The sequence below is a fragment of the Melopsittacus undulatus genome, chromosome 2 (genome assembly GCF_012275295.1).
Source record: "Melopsittacus undulatus isolate bMelUnd1 chromosome 2, bMelUnd1.mat.Z, whole genome shotgun sequence".
NCBI classification, from domain to species: Eukaryota; Metazoa; Chordata; class Aves; order Psittaciformes; family Psittaculidae; genus Melopsittacus; species Melopsittacus undulatus.
The window spans coordinates 8,588,676-8,609,095 of record NC_047528.1 but is presented as its reverse complement, the minus strand read 5'-3'; the positions used below and the strand labels follow the sequence as shown (position 1 = coordinate 8,609,095).

Here is a 20,420-nt window from a genome sequence, read left to right as displayed (position 1 = left end):
GAAAAATGCTGGCGAGTGGCCATGCTATGGTATGATGAAAATATTGGGAAAGACAAGAAAGATTAACAACTTACCTGGGATAGCTATTATTCTCACTTGCGGGATCTTTCTCAAGCCAGCTCTCATAAAGAGACTTACTTTCATAACCCTCATCAGGGCTTAAAATCTGAAGAGGAAAATACAATCTCATTGGAAGTACCTCTAACTCAACTCATTATCAAAGGAGACCTTTACGTTGCTGCATGCAGGGAAGTACACACACACTATTTACATTTATTACGTACATTTGGGGATCCCAACCATGAAAAGCATCTCGCATAGTGGGCTTCGTAAATGAAACTCAGCCCTATGCAAAAGCCTCATGCAAAGCACACCATAGGCCATTTTGGTCTCATTTGTGCTGTTTCCAAGAATTAACAATGACTTGTGAGGTGCACAGGACCTCTCATTATTCCTATGGAAGGAGCTAACAACCAGGATATGCAAAGACTTAATGAGTGAGGCTTTGATACGTGTATATCTAGCTTCCCAATGTCATCCAAATCAAATGTGTTGCAGTTGAAACAGCAAAACTAAGAATATAATCACTCTGCTGTAGTCCTTCTAGCCCTTAGAGAAATTAGGGGCTTTTTTTCAGATTAGTGGGAATGACCAAAGACACAGACTGTAGTCCTTAGTTATCTTTGTAAGAGGCTACTTAAGTGCAAGTGAAAGGGTGGGGGGGGGGGAAGGAGAAAGAATATTAAGCAGAACTCTCTGTAAAACAGAACTCCCCTCTTCTAGCTTCAGTTTCATTCCCTCTTTTCCTAATCCTATTCACTGGAATTTTTAGGGACCTGGAGAATAAAGATGTTTAAACCCTTTTATGAATTCATTTAAACCCTTAAATGAATTTTATTCTGTGATGCTAGAAACAGGGAGCCAAGTAAAAGATGTGTCACATTTTTCCAGTGTCTATTAGTCATTTGTGTGTATGCTTCTCTGCCAACAAAAATGGTTGTCCTGGCTATAAGTGGTCCTTCAGCAAACACTTTTTGGTATCCTTGACTTGTGTCCAAGAATCCATCAAAACATCTTTTTCCTTAGAAAGAATTCCAATAATCTCTATGAATGATCTTACAGAAAGACTCAAAAGAGGGTAAAAGTTCTAGAGAAAGGTTTCATAGCCTGTGATTTATGGATCACTGGAGGTCCCTGGAGGCATATCAACAATGGTTAATGAAAGATAGCTCAGAAATGAAAACTACAGTGTTGAATCACTGTAAAGATTTGTCTGTGTACATAAAATAGAGAACAACAGTGAATCAGAATGCTATTGCAGAATCCTGCTCTGTAGAATAACAGAAAAGAAGAAGTTATGGGGTTTGTCTATAACAAACTGACAAGATTAAGATGGCTTTAAGAAATGGTCACTGACAGCTCGCTGCCATAAAATAATCCCCTTTATAAGGCAGCTATGAATATGGATGAATATAATGTATTTCTGGGAGCTTTTCAGCAGGGAGACAGCATGGAATTATGGAATAGCTGTCAGGTTTTCTATTGTTTGTATTATGCTTCTATTGTTAAAAGCTTAAATAGCACTCAATAGGAAAAGTTTCCAAAAAGCCATTCTTAAGTAGTTCGAATGGTACTTTAATGGAGGCTTTCTACTTGAACCCAGCAATAGTTTCCTGAGATGCTATTTTTATCCCAGGGCACTTTTTCTCTTTGTCTTTTGCACAAAAACATATCCATGGGTAATTAGCTCATTGCAGATAGAAAGTTAATTGTTATATCCAGGGCTCTACATGGGGGACATGGAAGTGTTTTATAGGTAAACCAGAATGCCCTTCAGTGTGCCAAGTGTCACAGCTAATGTTTGAAGAAACATGGCTTCTTCCCACACAGGGAAGAAAGAGTAAAATAAGGAAAAAAATGTGGGAAAGAAAAAAAACCCCATTGGAATAGCATAGATAAAATTCCCTAGATTCAAACCATGGCATTTCCAGTGTTAAAATAAAGTGCAATGTATTGGAATATAACTCAGGATCAATGCTTCTGTTGGGATGGGAGAGTAATAGCTGGAGTCATCCTATCAAATGCCATTACAGTGCATGCTTCTATGTGGGAACAAATCACCTGGGCTCCCTTAATAACAGGGAAAATAGTTTGAGAGTTCTATATGTTCACTAGGGACTGTAGTGACAGGACAAGGGGTAACGGGTAAAAACTTAAACAAGGGAAGTTTAGATTGGATATAAGGAAGAAATTCTTTATTGTGAGGGTGGTGAGGCACTGGAATGGGTTGCCAAGGGAAGCTGTGAATGCTCCATCCGTGGCAGTGTTCAAGGCCAGGTTAGACAGAGCCTTGGGTGACATGGTTTAGTGTGAGGTGTCCCTGCCCATGGCAGAGGAATCGGAACTAGATTATCTTAAAGTCCTTTCCAATCCTAAATATTCAATGATTCTATGTACAAGAGTAGAGAACCACATTTGGTCAAATAAATCTCATTCTAATGATATTTATTTCTATGACTGCCTTTAAGTCAAACAGAGATGTCTTCTGTTAATCAAGATGATTCCAGATCTGAGGATAGTGACAGAGTCTCATGCTAGGTGCTTAATCTGATTAACTCCTCATATGGCTAATGAAGAGTCATGCTTTAATGGGTAACAACCTTTCAGTCCCATGATAATTCATCCAGAGAGATGAAGGCAAAGGAGACATGATCAGACTGCTTGAAATCATGCAAATCCATACATCTGCCCTGTTGCAAACCCCACTCAATCCCTCAGTACTTATCACAGGGTTTCAGGGGCTCAGTAAGATATGAAGGAGTCTCAGGGAGAACAGACAAGATGAAAAATGGTAGCTAGCCACTGTGAAAATGAATAGATGCTCTTTGGCACATGAAAGGGAAATTTAAAATGTAATTTATTTCCTTGAATGCTTATTACTTTAGAGAAGTGATCTTGCTTTTTATTATCTTGTTTTCATTATTATTATTTTTACTATATATTGCAAACAATATTCCACTGAAGTCAGTGACACATTTCAACCTTTCTAATACTGAGGAACTGTGAGCCTGGACTCTGTAGCACTGATGGGGAACGTTTTGCCATAGATTTTGGTGGGATCAAGATTCTTCCAGCTCAGCAATAAGATAAATCCAAAATTATTTAATAATCCAATTTTATCCAGTAAACTACCACTTTTACATTTTTAGATAATCACAAACACTAGACACACTGATTCTGTACCTCTTTTGTCAGATTATACACCAGTTTGTAGAGAAGAGGGGTGCAGTCAACTCTTAGTGTGTAGTTACCTGAAATGAAAGAAAGAAATTTGCCTTCACATACCAGGGCATTATCTTCTTAATGGATTAAACTTCACAGTCCCTTCTCAGAGTAATGAAACTAATCATTCCCATAGCTGTAAATCATGCCTAACTATCCCTCATTAGCTACAAGCCCTTGTCACTCACACACCCCCTGAAGCCTGTGTTAAGGCAATGGTAACTTTTTGTAGGATGTGAAAAATAAACTTAGAGCATTCAGGAGCTGTGAAGGAGGAAAGGTGTATTCCCTGGAAGATGTTTTAAGAAGTCTTTCAATGGAGCTGCTTCTTTTATCATAAAGGGTATTCATTCAATGTTTTTATATCCTGTATCTGAAAGACGGGTTGTCTTTTAAGTAAGAGACTTGCAAGACATTTGGCATTTTATATTTCATAACTCAGTCTCACCCAAACAGGAGGCAGCAAAGATGAAGAGTAATGTTTTCACCTACTCTCTCCTAAACCCCCCCCTTTTACTGCCATGATGTGGCTGCTGTGCTTTACGCCCATAAGGTTTCCACATTGCCTGCAGGCTATGTTGAACTACGTATCTCGTATGGAAGCTGTCAGTTACAGCAACAAGAGCCCCATCAGAAGAAACTATGGCTGCTTTTGAGTCAGGCAGCAGTGTGAAGTATCTTGTCTACATACTACAACACTGGATAGAAATAAGGCAAAAACCTCTGCCCTCAAATACAGACAACCACAAAGAGAAGGAGAGGGACGAGAGAGCTGGGACATAATAAAACGTAAGCTCCCAGATGACATAGTTAGGTTATTGATACAGGTTAGACATTTGGGTCATCCTCTGCACAGCGTGTACTCACAAAAGGACTACACTGACAATTACAGAAAACCCCATTATGATGGAAAAAATACTAGATAATGTTAATAATGTTTCCAAGGAGAGTCTATATTTGAGAACTGGAAATTAGAGTCACAAAGATGCTCAAAAGTATAATTCACTGTTCTGTTTTTCATTGCTAAAAGACAGTGAATAATTTGCTGTTCAAAACGTGGCATATAAAGTGCTGTGGAGAATGTACGATGATAAACAAAATAATCAGCAGAGTACATGGATGCTATGGCTCTACGGAGGATTTTAATGCCCAATCAGGTGAAAGATGTGCAAGATACCTAAAACAGTACACTGAGTATGGTCTTCTTTTCCTTATTACATATTTCTTTTCCAGTGGTTTTACTTTCACATGTTCTTTAATGCATAAAGCAAGAGACATGTTTGAATAATCAAGATTTAGAAGAAAATTGTTAAGACAGCAGCACGTTGGCTGCAAACCAACTAAAATATATGTGTTACGATCCATGCAGAGAATATGAAGCAGTGTAAAGCTATTATTTTGTTCGTGAGATCTTCTAGGTGTGAAATTCTGCTCTACTTTTTACACAGCATGCAGGCTGCATAATTGAAGGAACTGCTTTCACCCTCCCTATATCCCAATTCCAACTGAGAAATTGGGTTTGGTTTTTCTTTCTTTACAATCCTTTTGTGAGAGACAAAATTTTCAGCTGACAAGTGTAAAAAGAGTTCTTAAATATGCCTGTTGATACCCATTTCAGCCACACACAGTGAGCCCAAATCAGTTGGGTTTAACATGGGAAAGGTAATGCCCTAAATAACTGAGGTTATGATGAAGGACTGCTTCACAGGACTTGGTTATTGTTTCAGCACAGACAACAGTAAATGACATCCTTCTGCAATAAAGCTCAGTATAATGTAAGAAGGATTTTGTGATTTAGGTCGTAGTTTTGGGCCCAAAATTCAAAGTCCCGTTTCTAAGCAGTGTTCCTGTATAACAGATTCATCCCATAATCTGAAGATCATAGTAAATTGGATGATGGTGGATCAGATTTTTTTTGTGAAACACTCTTCAACACTTATTTTTCTAGAAGATCCCTGCAATAATACATATGTAATTCCCTTCATATTCTCCCTCCTCATAACAATGAACAAAGGTGACCACACTGACCCAAAGCGCCAGAACGGGTCCCACTGCCACAAAATGTAACCCTAAGGGCTCAAAATAATTTGTCCTAAAATCGTAATATTGTCCCAGATATAATTCCACAGGGAAAGAAGCTGGAACTGCAAGCAGAACAAGGAGCAGTCTGTCATATATTAAAACTGTAATTGTAAATTAAAGCTAATGAGGTTAAGAGAGAGTTTAGCATTCAGCCTGCTCAGTTCATTAGCACAGAATACTAAACTCTTCCAGAGGAGACATTCTGAGCTCCAGACACATGAGGTGCAGCTCATGGATAATGCTATTTGCAAAAGCAAGCAACATGAGAATTCAAATTATTCTGTCTCTTCACTTAAGTCTGGATTTGCTGCACTTACTCTGAACATTACATTATCTGTCATATTTGACAGCTCTGTGCACAATAAATAATACACAGCAAACTATTAACATTGGCATCTGTGAAGTAAAGTGAGTTTAAAAATGAAAGACCCACCTTCTATAGAAGAATCTGAGTTGATGTAAGCAACTGCCCGTTCTTGGAGGACTCTGGCATTTTCCTGGGATTGTAAAAGCGTGATTATTACTTACAACTGGTGAAATTTAGTCAAGAGTGTGTTAAGCACACTGGGTTTTACAGCATTACCTTTAAGAGCCCCATCAGGATAAGTAGCACTATGTACCTTACTAATTATATTAACATTTGAGAATGGGTCCATGATCTGGGCATATGAAATCCATTCCTCCTTAATTTGCTGTGGAAAACATCCACAAAATGTAGGATGAATCACACAGGAGCAAGATAGAACAGGAAAACTACTGAACAGAATTGTAACAGGGTAAATTAAGCTTATACATGTGTTTTATCTCTGCATGGCTTTTTTGAACATGTAATGTATGGCCATGAGGTCAGCCAGAATTCCTTCATGCTTTGAATCCACAATTACTCATGTGAGCACCCAGAAGTGAACTCAGTTTTAACACTGATAAACCGAGTGTTGCTGTCATTTCTACACCCTTCCATTTCAGAAAGGGATAAGTCGAGGCACTGACATTTCCTATTAAAGAGAATTTGACTGATTTGAGTCAACCAAGCATTGCTTTCATGCTAAATATATGCACACACTTGTTAAATTTTTTGCAAACTGGTAATTAAGTTTGAAATTGATAGTCTAATTAGTAAGTGGTATTTTACTAAGTCTTGGCTTTGTGATGGATATTCTAATTAGGTTAGTAATTGTTACTTGATACATTCAATTTATAACCCAACTGATCATTTGTAAGTTACGTGAACTAAAAATTGAACTGGTAATTGATAACTTCATGGTGAAATTAATATATATAAAACAAATAGTAGAGGAGATTCTGCAAAAAAGATTATAAAGGGATAAGGCCTTGCAAATGTTCAAAAGCTTATCTACAACATAAAGAAATGCCTTCATTTCTGAGCAATGGAGATTGCCTATGTAACAAAAGGATGTTGACACAGTTGCGGAGTCTTTTTTCTCATAGAAGATGGTGAATATCATGAATTAATTTTCCTCAAGATTTACTGGCAGCTTTACAGGAAAACATGAGTGTAAACCATGAGGACTGTCTCTAGAGAAACTGAATCTAATCTAGGTGTAAAAGAGAAGGAAGACAGAGCAACAAAACAACAATATAATACCATTGAGGCAAATATGATTTGTGGTTATGGCTTTCTAATCTAGTACAGCTGCTATTTCATGAAATAATGAACAATAGATTACTAGACATTAAGTTATTAAACAAAAAACTTTACAGAACAGAAGTAGCAATATGTGAAGAAAACAAACACCAAAAGAACTCCTAATTTATTCATGCTTGCTCAACAAAAATTGATTTTTTAAATATCATTGTTTCACATTCCTCATAGTTAAAACAAATAGGTGTTTTTTTCTTGACAGCATCTAAATATGTGCATAGATACATAGTTACAGAAAGCACAAATAAAGTTTTATATACAGTATACTTTTGTTACCAGTAGAGTTCAGATGGGATGAAACTTTAATGTCAACTCTTTAAAATCTCTCAGTAAATGACTTTAATGATAATTGAGATTGTGCTTTCTTCACCTAATGTCCCATAAACCACCAGTAAGGTGTAGAGAGTCTATTACAGCCAAGTAATGTAGAGAGAAAATTAGTGCAAATCCAAAGCAATAGAAATCTCAGTTTTGTTTACAGAAGAATTATGGAATCCCTTTGGTATTTGGAAGCGTATTTCTGGGTTTGCTTCCTCTGATACCTGCAGTTTTGCTATATAATTTTGTGCTTTACTGAAATGCATGACAATAAACTAAAGCAAAAAGATACAAATACTTTATTTGATAGATTTTGAAATCTCCATCCACATACCTAAATGTAACCATGTAAATAAAATTCTAACAGAAGATCAAGATGATACATTTCTGTTAAACCAGCCAGCAGAAATGTGTTTCATCAGGCAATTTTCTGCCTGCTGCATTTCTAATTTGGATTTTGCAGACAAAGCAATGAAAACACTTATAAGACCTATATTTCTTACTTGGGCTAAACAAATCCACTTGTAGGGTTAAAAATTGAACATGCTCAACAGGGAAAGGAAGAGAAAAACATTCAGAACCTTACTTCTGAATTTTCCAACATCCTTCTATTAGGCAGGAATATAGTCAGGGATCTCACTTCAGGATTAATCTATTGTCCTTCCCCTGACACTCTGTGATACTGGAAATTTCACAGGAATATGTAACTCAAAGATTACCCCCGACTTTCATTTGCCTGGGAGGATTAATTTCCACACTGTGGTCTTGGTGTGCTCATGGATCACAGGTACATGGACCTTAGTTTATAGAAACTAAGCTATTTCTCAAATAGAAAGTTAGAAAGTAAATCAATTTAGGTTATATAAAATGTTACTGTTCTGTGAAATGAGCAACTAGATTTCCACACAGGGACCACTGAAGAACATTCACTGGGAATCAAAGTAGATTTTTAAACCTTAGAAGACTTAGTGCACTTATGTTGTAAGACATTAAGTGGGTAATTTGTATAAATACAAGAGGGCCTCACAGCCCCTGAAGGAGTCTGTTGTGCTCCAACTTTACTGTGAAGCTGTTGGCTGCAGTCTAGGTATAGATGCCACTGGGCATTGCAGCTGCCTGCAACAGACTTTAAAGTTTTACTTTCTTTACACTATTTTTTTCCATTTACCTCAGCCCATTCTGTGGATCCCAGTAATCCAAATTCTTCTGCATCCCAGCTTGCAAAAATAATGGTTCGCTTGGGTCGCCAACCTTCAATCACATAATTAAACATGAAAGTTCAATTTGAAGTTAGAATGTCTGCTGGAAGATCACCACAGGTAATTGAAATCACTTCACAAAATAGCACTTAATGATATAGCGAAAATCATCTCTGAACTCCTTAGAGGAGCATATAATTGCAGAGGCATTTCTTCTTACTGCAGTATTTTCATTCCACACAACTAAAAGCACATTGTTATACCAATGAGAGACACAATGGAATAAATTCAGCCAACTAAGATACAAGGCTATATATGCACTTCTTCAATAATTTGCATCTTTCATAATAAGAAAATACAACTTTCTGTGGAGGTGAAAAGTTAAATCAACACAACTGCTGATGGAAACATTCAACACAGTTCCTCAAAGATAGTGGTTTCCATATCCATCATTTTAAGTAATTTTAAGTTACCTTCCATCTTCATTTTACCAAAGCTCCGTACAACCTCTTGCAGAACAGCTGCACCCGTAGTTGGATCAATACCACCAAATACCCAAGCATCTCTATGACCTCCTAAAATAATATATCTGTCTGGAAACAAACATATAATATCAATCCTGTTTAGCCTAGGGAAGAGAAGGTTGAGAGGAGATCACATTAATGCATATAAATATCTCAAAGGTGGGTGCCAGGATAATGATGCCAGACTCTTTTCAGCGGTGCACAGCAACAGGACAAGAAGCAATGGCCATAAACTACAACATAACAAGTTTCACCTTAACATGAGAATGAACTTCTTTATGCTGAGGTTGACAAAGCACTGCAACAGGCTGCCCATGGGGGTTGTGGAGTTTCCCACTCTGGACACATTCCAGACCCGCCTGGGCACATTGCTGTGTAGCCTGCTTTAAGTGGCCCTGCTTTGGCAGGGGTGTTGGACTGGGTGATCTCCAGAGGTCCCTTCCAACCCTAATGATTCTGTGATCCTTCATTAAAAATGTATTTAGGTTACCTGTATTTTCTTTAATCGCATCCCTACTTGTCAAACAAAATGAGAAGACTGGTGCCAGTGCTACAAATTTATTTTTAAGGCAATCTCCAAACATTCACTTACTCTACTGAAGTATAGAAATGAAGACAAGAAATATTTTATACATACGTTTCCACTTAAAAGTCTTTCACAAATATAAACTACTATTAGGTATCTGCAATTATGTTGAGGTCCCACATCATTAGTTTTTTGTACTTTACATTGTGTTAATTTTGCAAAGGCAAACTGTATGAGCATTGCAATGGGAAACCTAATGTAAAATGACAGGCAGTATAAAAAATTCTCTGATATCTATCATTCTGGCATTCCCATTCAAATATATTTTTGAGAATGCCAATAAAAAACAGTGTTATGGGAGGGACAGGACAACTATTAAAGGGTTTTCAGATTTCATATTATTTGTCTATCTAAAACATGAAGTTTCTTGCAACATGGGAACGACTTCACCTAACACAAAATACAGAAGCAGTTAAAATCACCAAGCACTCAATACTCACCTGGCTCCACAGATCCTCTGAGGATGCCAATGACATTGTAAATCCGTGTTATTTTATTGTTTGCATGAACATGCATCCTGACTTTTCTGAAATGAAAAGCAATGCGGAGTAACCATTTCTGACTGAGAAGGCAATAAAAAGTCAACATTAATAATGTGTAAGCCAGAAAACTTCTGCTTCTGTTTTGCTTTGCGTGTTAAACACTAATCTAACCTGTCATGCTGAATCAGTGCTTCATTTTTCACTTCAGGTTAACCTGCTGACAGAAAGATGCCTTAGAAACTACCCTGTGAAGTGGTCCAATCTATAAACTTTCAAATATTTACAGCATTCACTGAGTTGTTATTTAGGGAAGTCAACTGATAATTGTGTGTTAGAAGAGTAAACTGAAAAGTGGATACAGTGATTAAAAATACATATACATTTTCACTAAATTATAATTATGGATATATATTTTTATAAAGAACACACTTTGGTTTCTAGCACAATTCTGTGTAATAAGATAGAATGCTGAAAGAAGGTCATTGGAAACACTCATCCAGAAATGACTTGAAATGTCTGTTTAGGACAGCAGATCTAAGTGAATAGTCCTCCATCCCTTCCCCCCAGTAAAATCCACTTGTGAAACTTCATAAAAAGGAAGGAAATTCAAGTATTAGGAGATCTAATAATAATAATAGTAGTAGTATTCAGCCCCTCTGAACCTGTATTAGAAACAAAGCATCAAACTATGCTTGTTTTGTGTCTGTCAAAACAGCAAGAGTTTAAAATCTGAAGTTTATCTTTTCAATGGCAAATCTGCATAGTTGTCAAAATCCTACTTCAGGACAGCTACTGGATCTTTGCCCAGAAAATAACTGATACCAGTGCCTTGAGCATGCATATACTTGCACACTTCCCATGTGCAAGTGACTTTCTACCTAGGCTCAAAAGATTCATTTTGTTATGAAGATACTCTGAGAAAGAAGCATATGCAGGATTAGCCCATAATTACAAGAACTGTTACCCTATCAAGTTAAGGATGTTAAAAAGAACATTCAAAAATGTTTCTCATGTGTATGTTTTGTGGATGAATCATATTGTTTCTTTTTCACTGCCGCATTCCAAACAGCACTTTCATTATGTCAAATATGTGTTCTTATGCTTTCTTATTTATTTATTCCTACTTTATTAATTTTAGTGTTAAAGCAGAACATAAAAGAATAATAATCAATGAAGTCTTTATAAAATCATATATTCAGGTGTAGTCTTGTTTTACAGGAGGTGTAGCAGTGATAACGATACACCATATTTACACACTGTTTCACTGTGGTCCACTATGAGTCCTCATAACTCCTCACAGAATCTCATATAAATTAAAAGTATTTTTATGTGAAAAATTAACATAAAAATCAAAGTCAGTTTGGACAGGGCTTTGAGCAACCTGGTCTAAATCAAAGCCAGTTTGGACAGGGCTTTGAGCAACCTGGTCTAGCGGAAGGTGTCTCTGCCCATGGCAGAGGAGTTGGAATTGGATAATCTTTAAGCCCCCTTCCATCCCAACCATTCTATGATGCTATGAAAAGTGATCTTCAGCTTTATGCATTACATCTTATCAGTTATAAACAAGGAAGAATGCTATGACAGTCCCTGGTAGCTAGTCAAATCTTCCTTCACCAAATGCAACTGTTAGATTGTTTGGTTCAGTAGAAATGACAGTTCCATTTATCTGTTAAAGCTGAAAAAATGTAAACAGCAAACATTCTATTGCTGGTCAAAGGACAGTTCCTCCCAAACAAAATAGTCAGATATATGTACTTAGGATCTTCTGTCTTGTTCAGGTCTGTCAATCATGGGGCCTACCAGCTTTGGGTAACAGTTGATGGACACCCAAATCATTGCCACACTTGACACATCACAGAAATCCACAGACTTCAAGTGGACAAGGGAACATATGTAGATTACTGAATTGTCAGTCCTTCCCTGTTAGACTAGTACAAGCATGCTGTCCTACTGTCCCCTTGGGCACCAGAATCAGAAAAGGAAACCCAAACCTGAAGTAAGGAGGATGTTTTGGGTTAATACAACGATATTGAAAAGGCTGCTTACTGTTATATAGCCATTTCCAAACAGGACCAGTGTAACAATGCCTGAACATTTAAAGTAAGGTTAAAGTTGGAAAGACTGGGTTGGACCTATACACTCTGGATCCCTTTATCCGTTGAAACTGTGGACACTGAGTAAAACCATAGTTTTGATAACTTCTTTTCAAATTCTGATAATTATTGCCTAGTCTTGCACACTCAGAAAGAAATAAATTTCTCCAGAATATCTCTAGATGCATTGTTTCACAGTCTTTTTCCCATTGAGATTTCTCTTGCAATACTTTATAAATAAGCAAGTGTTAAACCAGACCTTGTAGAGGAGTTGCCTGCAAATCCTGGACCTATGTTATAAGGCACATTGAGACGTCCTTTCCAGCTGCTGTCGGGAGCTGCAGGTCCTCCCATTGCACTGTTAAATGAAAACCAAGAGAAATATAGCTGACCAGGAGGCTAAAACCTTCAATTTCCTTAATGATTACTGCACCTAAACCAAGGTATGTTTATAAAATTGCTAAAAACATTGTGCCAGAAACAGATTACTCTGAATTTCCACATTCTCTGAAGCACACACTACTACAAAAGAGCAAGAAAATACAAGTAACAGAACAGCTTTTTACTTAGTATTAAAAAAAGAAGATAAACTGCTGTACATTTGTGAATACTGACTTCTGGTGAGGAGGACTGATGCATACTCACCGTAATAAGACTTCTGCATCATGATATCCAATGGGATGAACTGGGATTTTGGGGATCCCTACACCTTCATTAATTTTATACCTGAAAGTGTACTCTGAGAAAGCAGAACACAATGTTAAGTTTGCAGCATTCTTAGCAACTTTCACCATACTAGAAATACTTCTTAACAGAGCAACCACACCATAGCCACAAGCATACATCAATTTTTGATTCCTACATAATTGCTTAGATCTTGCCTCTAGGAAACGAAAATGCAAGGACAGAACCACAAAACCAATAGGGCATCTGCACAACTGTGTAACAGAAATCCCACATTTCATGCAAGGTTAGATTTGCTGTACAACCATATCATTACATGTTATTAGAGGAGGGCCACGAGGATGATCAGGGGATTGGAGCAGCTCCCATATGAAGACAGGCTGAGAAAGCTGGGGCTGTTCAGTCTAGAGAAGGCTGCGTGGAGACCTCACAGCAGCCTTCTGATACCTGAAGAGGGCCTACAAGGATGCTGAGGAGGGACTCTTCATTAGGGACTGTAGTGATAGACAAAGGGGGAATGGGTTTAAAAAATGGTCACAGAAGCCCGTGAGCTTTCCAGAAGCACCCTTGTTATTCCCCATCCCATCAGCAGGCAGGACTGCTGGGCATCTTAGTTCAGCCTGAATTCAGGATGCCTACAAGGACAAAAGAAGCACATTTTGCCAAGATTTGAAAGACTCCAGGCTATTGTTATTTTTACCACAGAAATATTACTCCCTGTAAAGATTTCAGACTGTTTTCCTGCTTGGAATTTAGGATCAGCAAGGAAACATACCTCCAAGCAAAGCTATTACTCTTCTTTGATGGTAGACTGTAATATAATTTAAACAAATCCTCTTGAGAAACACAGATATTTAAAAATGGCTATAAATTCTCAGCGATTTTCTGTTACTTCAGTCTATAAACCTACATGTCCTGCTTTTCTACAAGTATAAGGCTTAGATCATACAAAGAGATTTTCCTTAAAACTTACTTTTCCTGCCTAACTCAAAAACAAACAGTTGAAATGACGTGGTTATGAAAATAGCTGAATTTCATAGAATCATAGAATAGTTAGGGTTTGAATTTCTCATGCCACAATAACTATCATCACCAGTTTATAAAGTGGTGGCCAGGGTACAGATCTTTCACTCACCTTTTGCAGGATAACCTGGTGTTAAAGGGTCCCCAGCTCCATTCAGGTTTAACACATTCCCACGCTGGGCTCCTCCACCTGGAAGGTTCCACCCATCTGGATAAGCATCTACTCCTGGAGCACAGTAGTCAGCAGGGTCTGAATAAAGTATGATCCCTTGGGCTCCTGCTAATATGGCATTTTTAACCTGTGAAATTATTTGCTTTTAATGCAGTAATAAATCTGAATGTGCCAATTTATTCCCATAGGGATGCAGCTTTACAAGTTGTGTATGTGGAAGGGTAAAAATGAGCACAGACCCATCAGAAGAACAAAACACAGTGAAACACAGTATTTCATTATCTGTGTCACATCTTTAGTCACAGCTCCAGGCTATGAAATTAAGCACAGGAAATAAACTGAGGCACAAAACCTGACCACCATCCCCACTGTCCCACTGTCAGCAACTGTGTCAGAGTTGTCGTCTGAAGTTGGAAGGATTAGTTATTTAATCTCTGTGCATCTGACTCCTTGACAAACACTTACTTCTTCAAGATACTGCAGTTCTATGGATGAAAAGTATTCAAAGCCTTGGCCTTGTACACTACTTTACTTAGTTCCCTAAACTACTCTCTTGCAAGAACTGCCGAAGGAGTTTGCAGTTATCTCAGTCACAGGAGATTAATACCTTCAGCTGCTTTTATTGTGTTGGAAGTTATTCTTAGAATGCAGTCATGGTGGACTCATTGCAGGCTTCCTTCTGCTCCTGTGTTCCAACTTAGAGAAATCATTAACTCCCTTCAGCTCTACCATGAGCAGTGTCTGACTCAAAGAGGGAAAAATAAAGCATAACCCTTACTTTGTTCCCCCTGAAGATCTTCCCATATCTGGCAATGACAATCTTTCCTGTACAGTTAATTCCCATTTCACGCTCCAGCTTAAAGAAGTCTTCAGTACGACCATAATTCACATACACCAGATCTGCCTGCACAGAGAAGAAAAGCAGTTTGTATGGCAACTGGTCATTCAACAGACAAAATATCTGTTCTCAGGAATACACACTTTTATTCTTTAGGTATCATATAGTGGGTTTTGGGGTTTCTTTTTGCATTTCTACAAATGATATCTAATGCCCATAAAAACAATAGCAAAAGATACCTGTAATCTATAGGAAGCCTTGGCTCAAACTCCTCACTTTTCTATATTAACCTGCACTTCACAGCAGCTCTGTAAACTGAGGCTGAAAACTAAACCAATGTACTTTGCTAAACTGACAAACTTCTGGGCTGTGGAAAAATAGTGGCATTCTTTGCATACACAAACACTATTATATGATTTGATTCATTTATGCGACGTTTGTCCCTGACAGGTTCCTCCATAATGAATTACCTGATTAAGTGAGGGACTTCTGTAGCCTTTGAAGACATTCATTTAATCCAAAATATCTTCCAAATGGATTTATATGTTGCTATTTCTATCCATGACTTGCCCATGTCCTCTCCGTATCATTGAGTAATGTGGAATAACCTGAGATGTATCCAACATTTTCTATAAAGATAAAAGCTTTTCACCTTTGTGATTCAGTTCTGGCAATTTGAGAAAGCTTTTTTTAGTAATAGGATACTTCTAAGCTTAGCACAATATGTGCCCTAGCTGTCCTGATGTGTTCTCTTATACTAATGGCTAATTAAAACTACAACAAACATCTTGAGAAGTTAGGACCATCTATCCCAGCATTTCACATAATACTTCAACTGATAACACTCTTACGTAGCTTTTTTTCTTACCTCTGGCATTCCTTGAGCTGAAAAAGCATTATATGGTGGTAGGATATCAGTAACATTTTCATACCCATGTGGAGGTGGTTCAAACAATGATGTATTGAAAATCTATTGATAAAGAATGGAAGTCTTTGGTCAAACACTCTACCTCCATGCACAAGTTTCTACACTAAGCTTGGTTATTGCAAACGGCATGCTAGTTTCCATACATTGCTCACAAAAAATACAATTCCAAGTAGCACACATAAGTTCAAACATAAAACCAGGCAAGGATACATAGCTGAATTTTTATAACACAATGCAAATATGAATACAGGGGGACAGATCACTTGTCAGAAGATGCTCATCAGTCACTGCCTGAACCTAAGCAAAAAGGCAGCTGAAAATTGCCAAAAGGTGGTGACAAGAAAATGACACTTAGTGAATCCATGCCTTCATGGTATTTTTTGTGATTACTCTCATCATTATTACTATTCACCTCTTCATTAGTTACACTTCTGTTAAACATGCTGCCTTTTCTTATTATTCACTGTAACACCCCTTGCTGCCTCAAGGTTCATGTCCATTCTTTGTTACCTTGTGAGATTATAGCTGAGAGACTGTTTATTCTGGAAGAACTTCCCTATTCTTTCACCCTTTAAATTCACATCGCACCCAAGTGTGACCATTCCTTAGTTACAGCCAGGGCTCTTCACCCCTACCTATGTGCCATGATGCTTCACTAGCAGTCCCATCTCCTCTCCTTGCTCAGGATCCTTGTCAGATTTTACATCTTCTGTATCCCTTGTGTGTACAAAATGGAGAGGGTCACTATAGGACTGACTGTTGGTTATTGCTTCCAACATGAACTTAGGAATTCATCCAAAAGGATCAGGTTCAGAGCAAATGGAACAAGGCAGCACTATGTACAATGGAAAGTATCTTTATGATATTGTACTAAAATGTGTATTTTGTAATCAATGAAAAGTAATATAAAAATATAAATGAACAAAAAAAGTATTTTGTGTATAAAATGCTATATTCCTTACCTCAGCATGCAATTGAAGCAAGAATTGTTCAAGCAGGGTTTGGATATGTACTTGGAAGAGAGGTCTAACAAGGGACACTAGCTGGTTAAACACTTGGAAAACAGGTCTAATGAGGATTTGTAAAGAGACTCATTGCATCAGGCTCAGAGAACCCCTGAGCAGAAAATAGCCCAATGCTGGAAGAGTGGCATGCCTTAAATGCATTTTCTTGTTCCTAAACTTGCCAATGCATCCACTTAAGTCTGTGTATAGAAACAGGATATTGGCTTAGATGTATTCTTACGCTGAACCAGTGTGGCCATTTTTACACCTTATGGTTTATTGGTGTTAATTGCAGCCTTGCCACACATCCACTCTCTAACTTCAGCACTGAGACTCCAGCCACTCTGCTGTCCTGCTGCACAATCTAAAACTAAAACTAAATATGAGTTTCCTTTGCACTGGATTTTTTGTCATATTATATTATTATCATATTATAAAGCACATGCTGGAATGAGTACCTGGGAGAACAGGACACTGTTTCTTTAAGGAAGTCTTACATAAATGTAGTTCAATCATTAAAAAGATCACCTCATTCCCTTGATCATCAATTACTGAGATGTAGTTTGGCTGCTTCTCATTTGGGTATGAAAGAAGCACATCATAATGAACGAGTTCTGCTGAATCCAGGCCAAATTCCTTCCACTGGCCTTGAATTTGTTTGGCAAGAAGAAGATTCTGTTCAGTTCCTGCAAGGTGAGGCAGCTTGGTAAAGGAGCTAGAATAAAACAGAAAATTGCTAGTAAGCAGCAAACGCAAAGAGGCACAATAGTGAACTGGGATCATCACGCATAAAGCGTATCTTCAAGCCACATGAATGGACAGTTAAGGTTTCCTAGTTGAAGTCTGACCTGTATAACATGATTGCTTATCAGAGTCTGCATTAAGATCGGTACAAAATGTAGTCAGACCATACATTTATCCCTGAGGCCTTCAGGTAGGTCAGATGAACCCTTCTCTGCATAACAGAAATAACCACATACACATAAGCATTGAAAAATCAGTGTCAAGGACAGTCAGCAAAAGAATATGAACAGTATGCAAGAAGCAGAAAAAGATACAGGAAAGCTAAGTATTCAGAAAGGAGCCTTCCAAATAAGTCTGGTATCTGATAGCAGGTTTGTCCACTGCTGGCATAACATGCACTATAAGTTTAACTTAAAAATTATGTCAAATTACCTCCACAGATTTGTTCTTTTTTTGTCTCCATCAAAAGCCTAACTAATAAAAGCCTTCTCAACAACATTTACATCCAGATCAGCTATAACACATAATGGTGACAAATAGTCAGAAACAATACTCAGTGCCTCTGGGCTGCTCTACAGAAATCTGTCTGCAATCTGTTTCACTCACTGAACAGGAGTTGTGATGAGCACCGATCAGTCAGCCAGGTACTAAGCATTAGCTTTGAATTTCCATCAGGCTGTTTGTTAATGGATGCCCCAGGGATGTCAGCTATCATTAATTACCTTTAATTAGTGGCACCAAATACCATGATTAGTAGCACCTCAACCTGTCTGTGTTCAACCTGCATAACAGCTTGTTCTTCAATTTACACTTCCTCAGCTTCTAAATGAGAATGTTGCAAGAGACAATATCCATAGCCTTGCTCCAGTTAAGGATGCCACAGCCACTGTAAGGTCTCTGCTCATCCATGGAGCCAGACATTTCCTTACAGGTGATCATGGTGATCACATAAACACATAGCAAATAAGTGCTGACTGTTCCTTACAATCCTTGTGTCCTTCATGCATTGCAAACAGATTCCAGAAGGATGTTTGGTCACACAGGGACTAAAAAGAAGCTGACCAGCCAACAGTGCCCCCAGGTTGTCTTTCTTGCCTTGCTTAAAGAGGAGCAACAACATGAGCCTTTCTCAGCTACCAGGGATCTCTTTAATCACCAGAACCTCTCACAGACAGCAGTCTTAGACCAGACACCCAGGTCTTTTCACTCATCCCCTGCATTAGAGTGCATCTAGATTCTCTAAGCCGACCACAACCTTCTCCTCTGCTGTTGTCTTTCCCTCTCTTTAATCTCTGCCAAAGCTCATTGCTTGTCTACTTCTTGCACCACAATTCACTAGAGTATTTTAAGCACCTTTTAATTCCTGAAGTGCTCTAGTTTAAACACTACATATGAATCAGGAAAAATATATTGAACATCACATGATCCCTTTGTTCCATTTTTCACTTCTAAACAGTTTCATCCTTTCCCAAGCTATGATTCAATGCTAAGGTCAATGTGTCTACATTTTCTGAGACTCATAGTTTGTTTTTCTTACTTGATAAAAGCAGGTTTAGTAGCCTGAAAAACTAAGGATACGGATCAAAACTCTTCAAGTTCATTTTTTTATGCTTTTAACAACCTTTTTTGATAATGTATTAATTTTTCTGCAATTCCTGCTTTTTATTTGAATTTAGGATAAAAATTCCAGAATATGAAGCACTTGGCCCAGTGTCAAAGCAAGCAGAAGAAACAGCATTAATACCCTATGGCCAAGAAACTTTAGCATAATTGCAGAGCTATTTCATGCTGTCATCAATCTCTGTTGCCTAGACTGTCACTCAAACATAATTCTCCAATCTACTGAGAGCAACAAATACGAAATAAGATAAGGCCAATAGACTTGAAAAGTTAATTGTTGTTAGGAATTAAACCTTCTGGGTTTAGAATAAATGTACATCAATCAAATTTGTCAGTAAATTCTGTGATTATGATGCAGCTGCTGACTTACATGCTGCATACCAACATATTACTCACCAGAGACTGTATTTGCTTACTTTTTGCGTGAATATGTTTTTCCCTCTGTAGAAGATAGGATATACTGGGATCTTGAGCACCCAATTACAGCACATCATCCAATATAGACACACTAAGGGAATTATTATTTGTATGCATACCTGCAGCTCAGCTCCATGCAAACTTTGAAGCAATTTTTATGCTTAATTTTTAATATAGTAATTTTCCACTTAGACTTAGCTGCTCAAAACTCAGTATTAGGGTGATATTGGATGGATTATCAATCAAATGTACTAATAGGAAGCAACATACCCCAAATACAGTAAAATCACCTCAATCTGAGAGAAAGCAATTATCTAATGTTAAAGCTTCAGATACTTGTAAGGGAAAAAACAGATATGTACTGTGTTAAATCAAGACTATGGAAAACCAGTAAAAATGAAGGATAAGCACTGGCAGTTGTGCAGCTCAAGGGGAGCACAGTGAACAGTGCAACTGCTCTGAAAAGGTATCTTCAAAAATGGGGGGAGCAAAAGGGTTGTAAGTCTGTCTCTTCTCCTTTCTCCAGACATTCCATACAAACCAAATATTTCCAAGCACTCGCTTTCAGAGGCTCTTCCTTGGAGCTGATGCTAGCCCTTTCTGGCTTTTGTGACTGCTAAAGCTATTCAAAACTCAAGGCGCACAGAGGCCTTACCGAAGGAATTGCTTGATGTTTTCTGCTTTCATTTCATCCACAAGTTTCTTTCTCATGTTTTGCTGGACATCTGAAGAACTGAGGCTTTTTTCTGCCGGTTTTGTGA

At 37.9% G+C, this 20,420-nt stretch overlaps 1 protein-coding gene across 1 annotated transcript in view; it reads right to left on the bottom strand.

Moving 5' to 3' along the window:
- LOC101877007 (N-acetylated-alpha-linked acidic dipeptidase 2) overlaps positions 1-20,420 on the bottom strand; it is a 29,039-nt gene extending 8,619 nt beyond the window's left edge. Inside the window, 13 exon segments of the mRNA XM_034074312.1 lie at positions 75-166; positions 3,244-3,311; positions 5,798-5,861; positions 8,514-8,596; positions 9,018-9,137; positions 10,095-10,180; positions 12,489-12,587; positions 12,875-12,968; positions 14,049-14,235; positions 14,887-15,012; positions 15,815-15,916; positions 17,407-17,593; positions 20,315-20,420. Coding sequence (XP_033930203.1) covers positions 75-166; positions 3,244-3,311; positions 5,798-5,861; positions 8,514-8,596; positions 9,018-9,137; positions 10,095-10,180; positions 12,489-12,587; positions 12,875-12,968; positions 14,049-14,235; positions 14,887-15,012; positions 15,815-15,916; positions 17,407-17,593; positions 20,315-20,370 — 1,364 coding nt within the window. The 5' untranslated portion in view covers positions 20,371-20,420.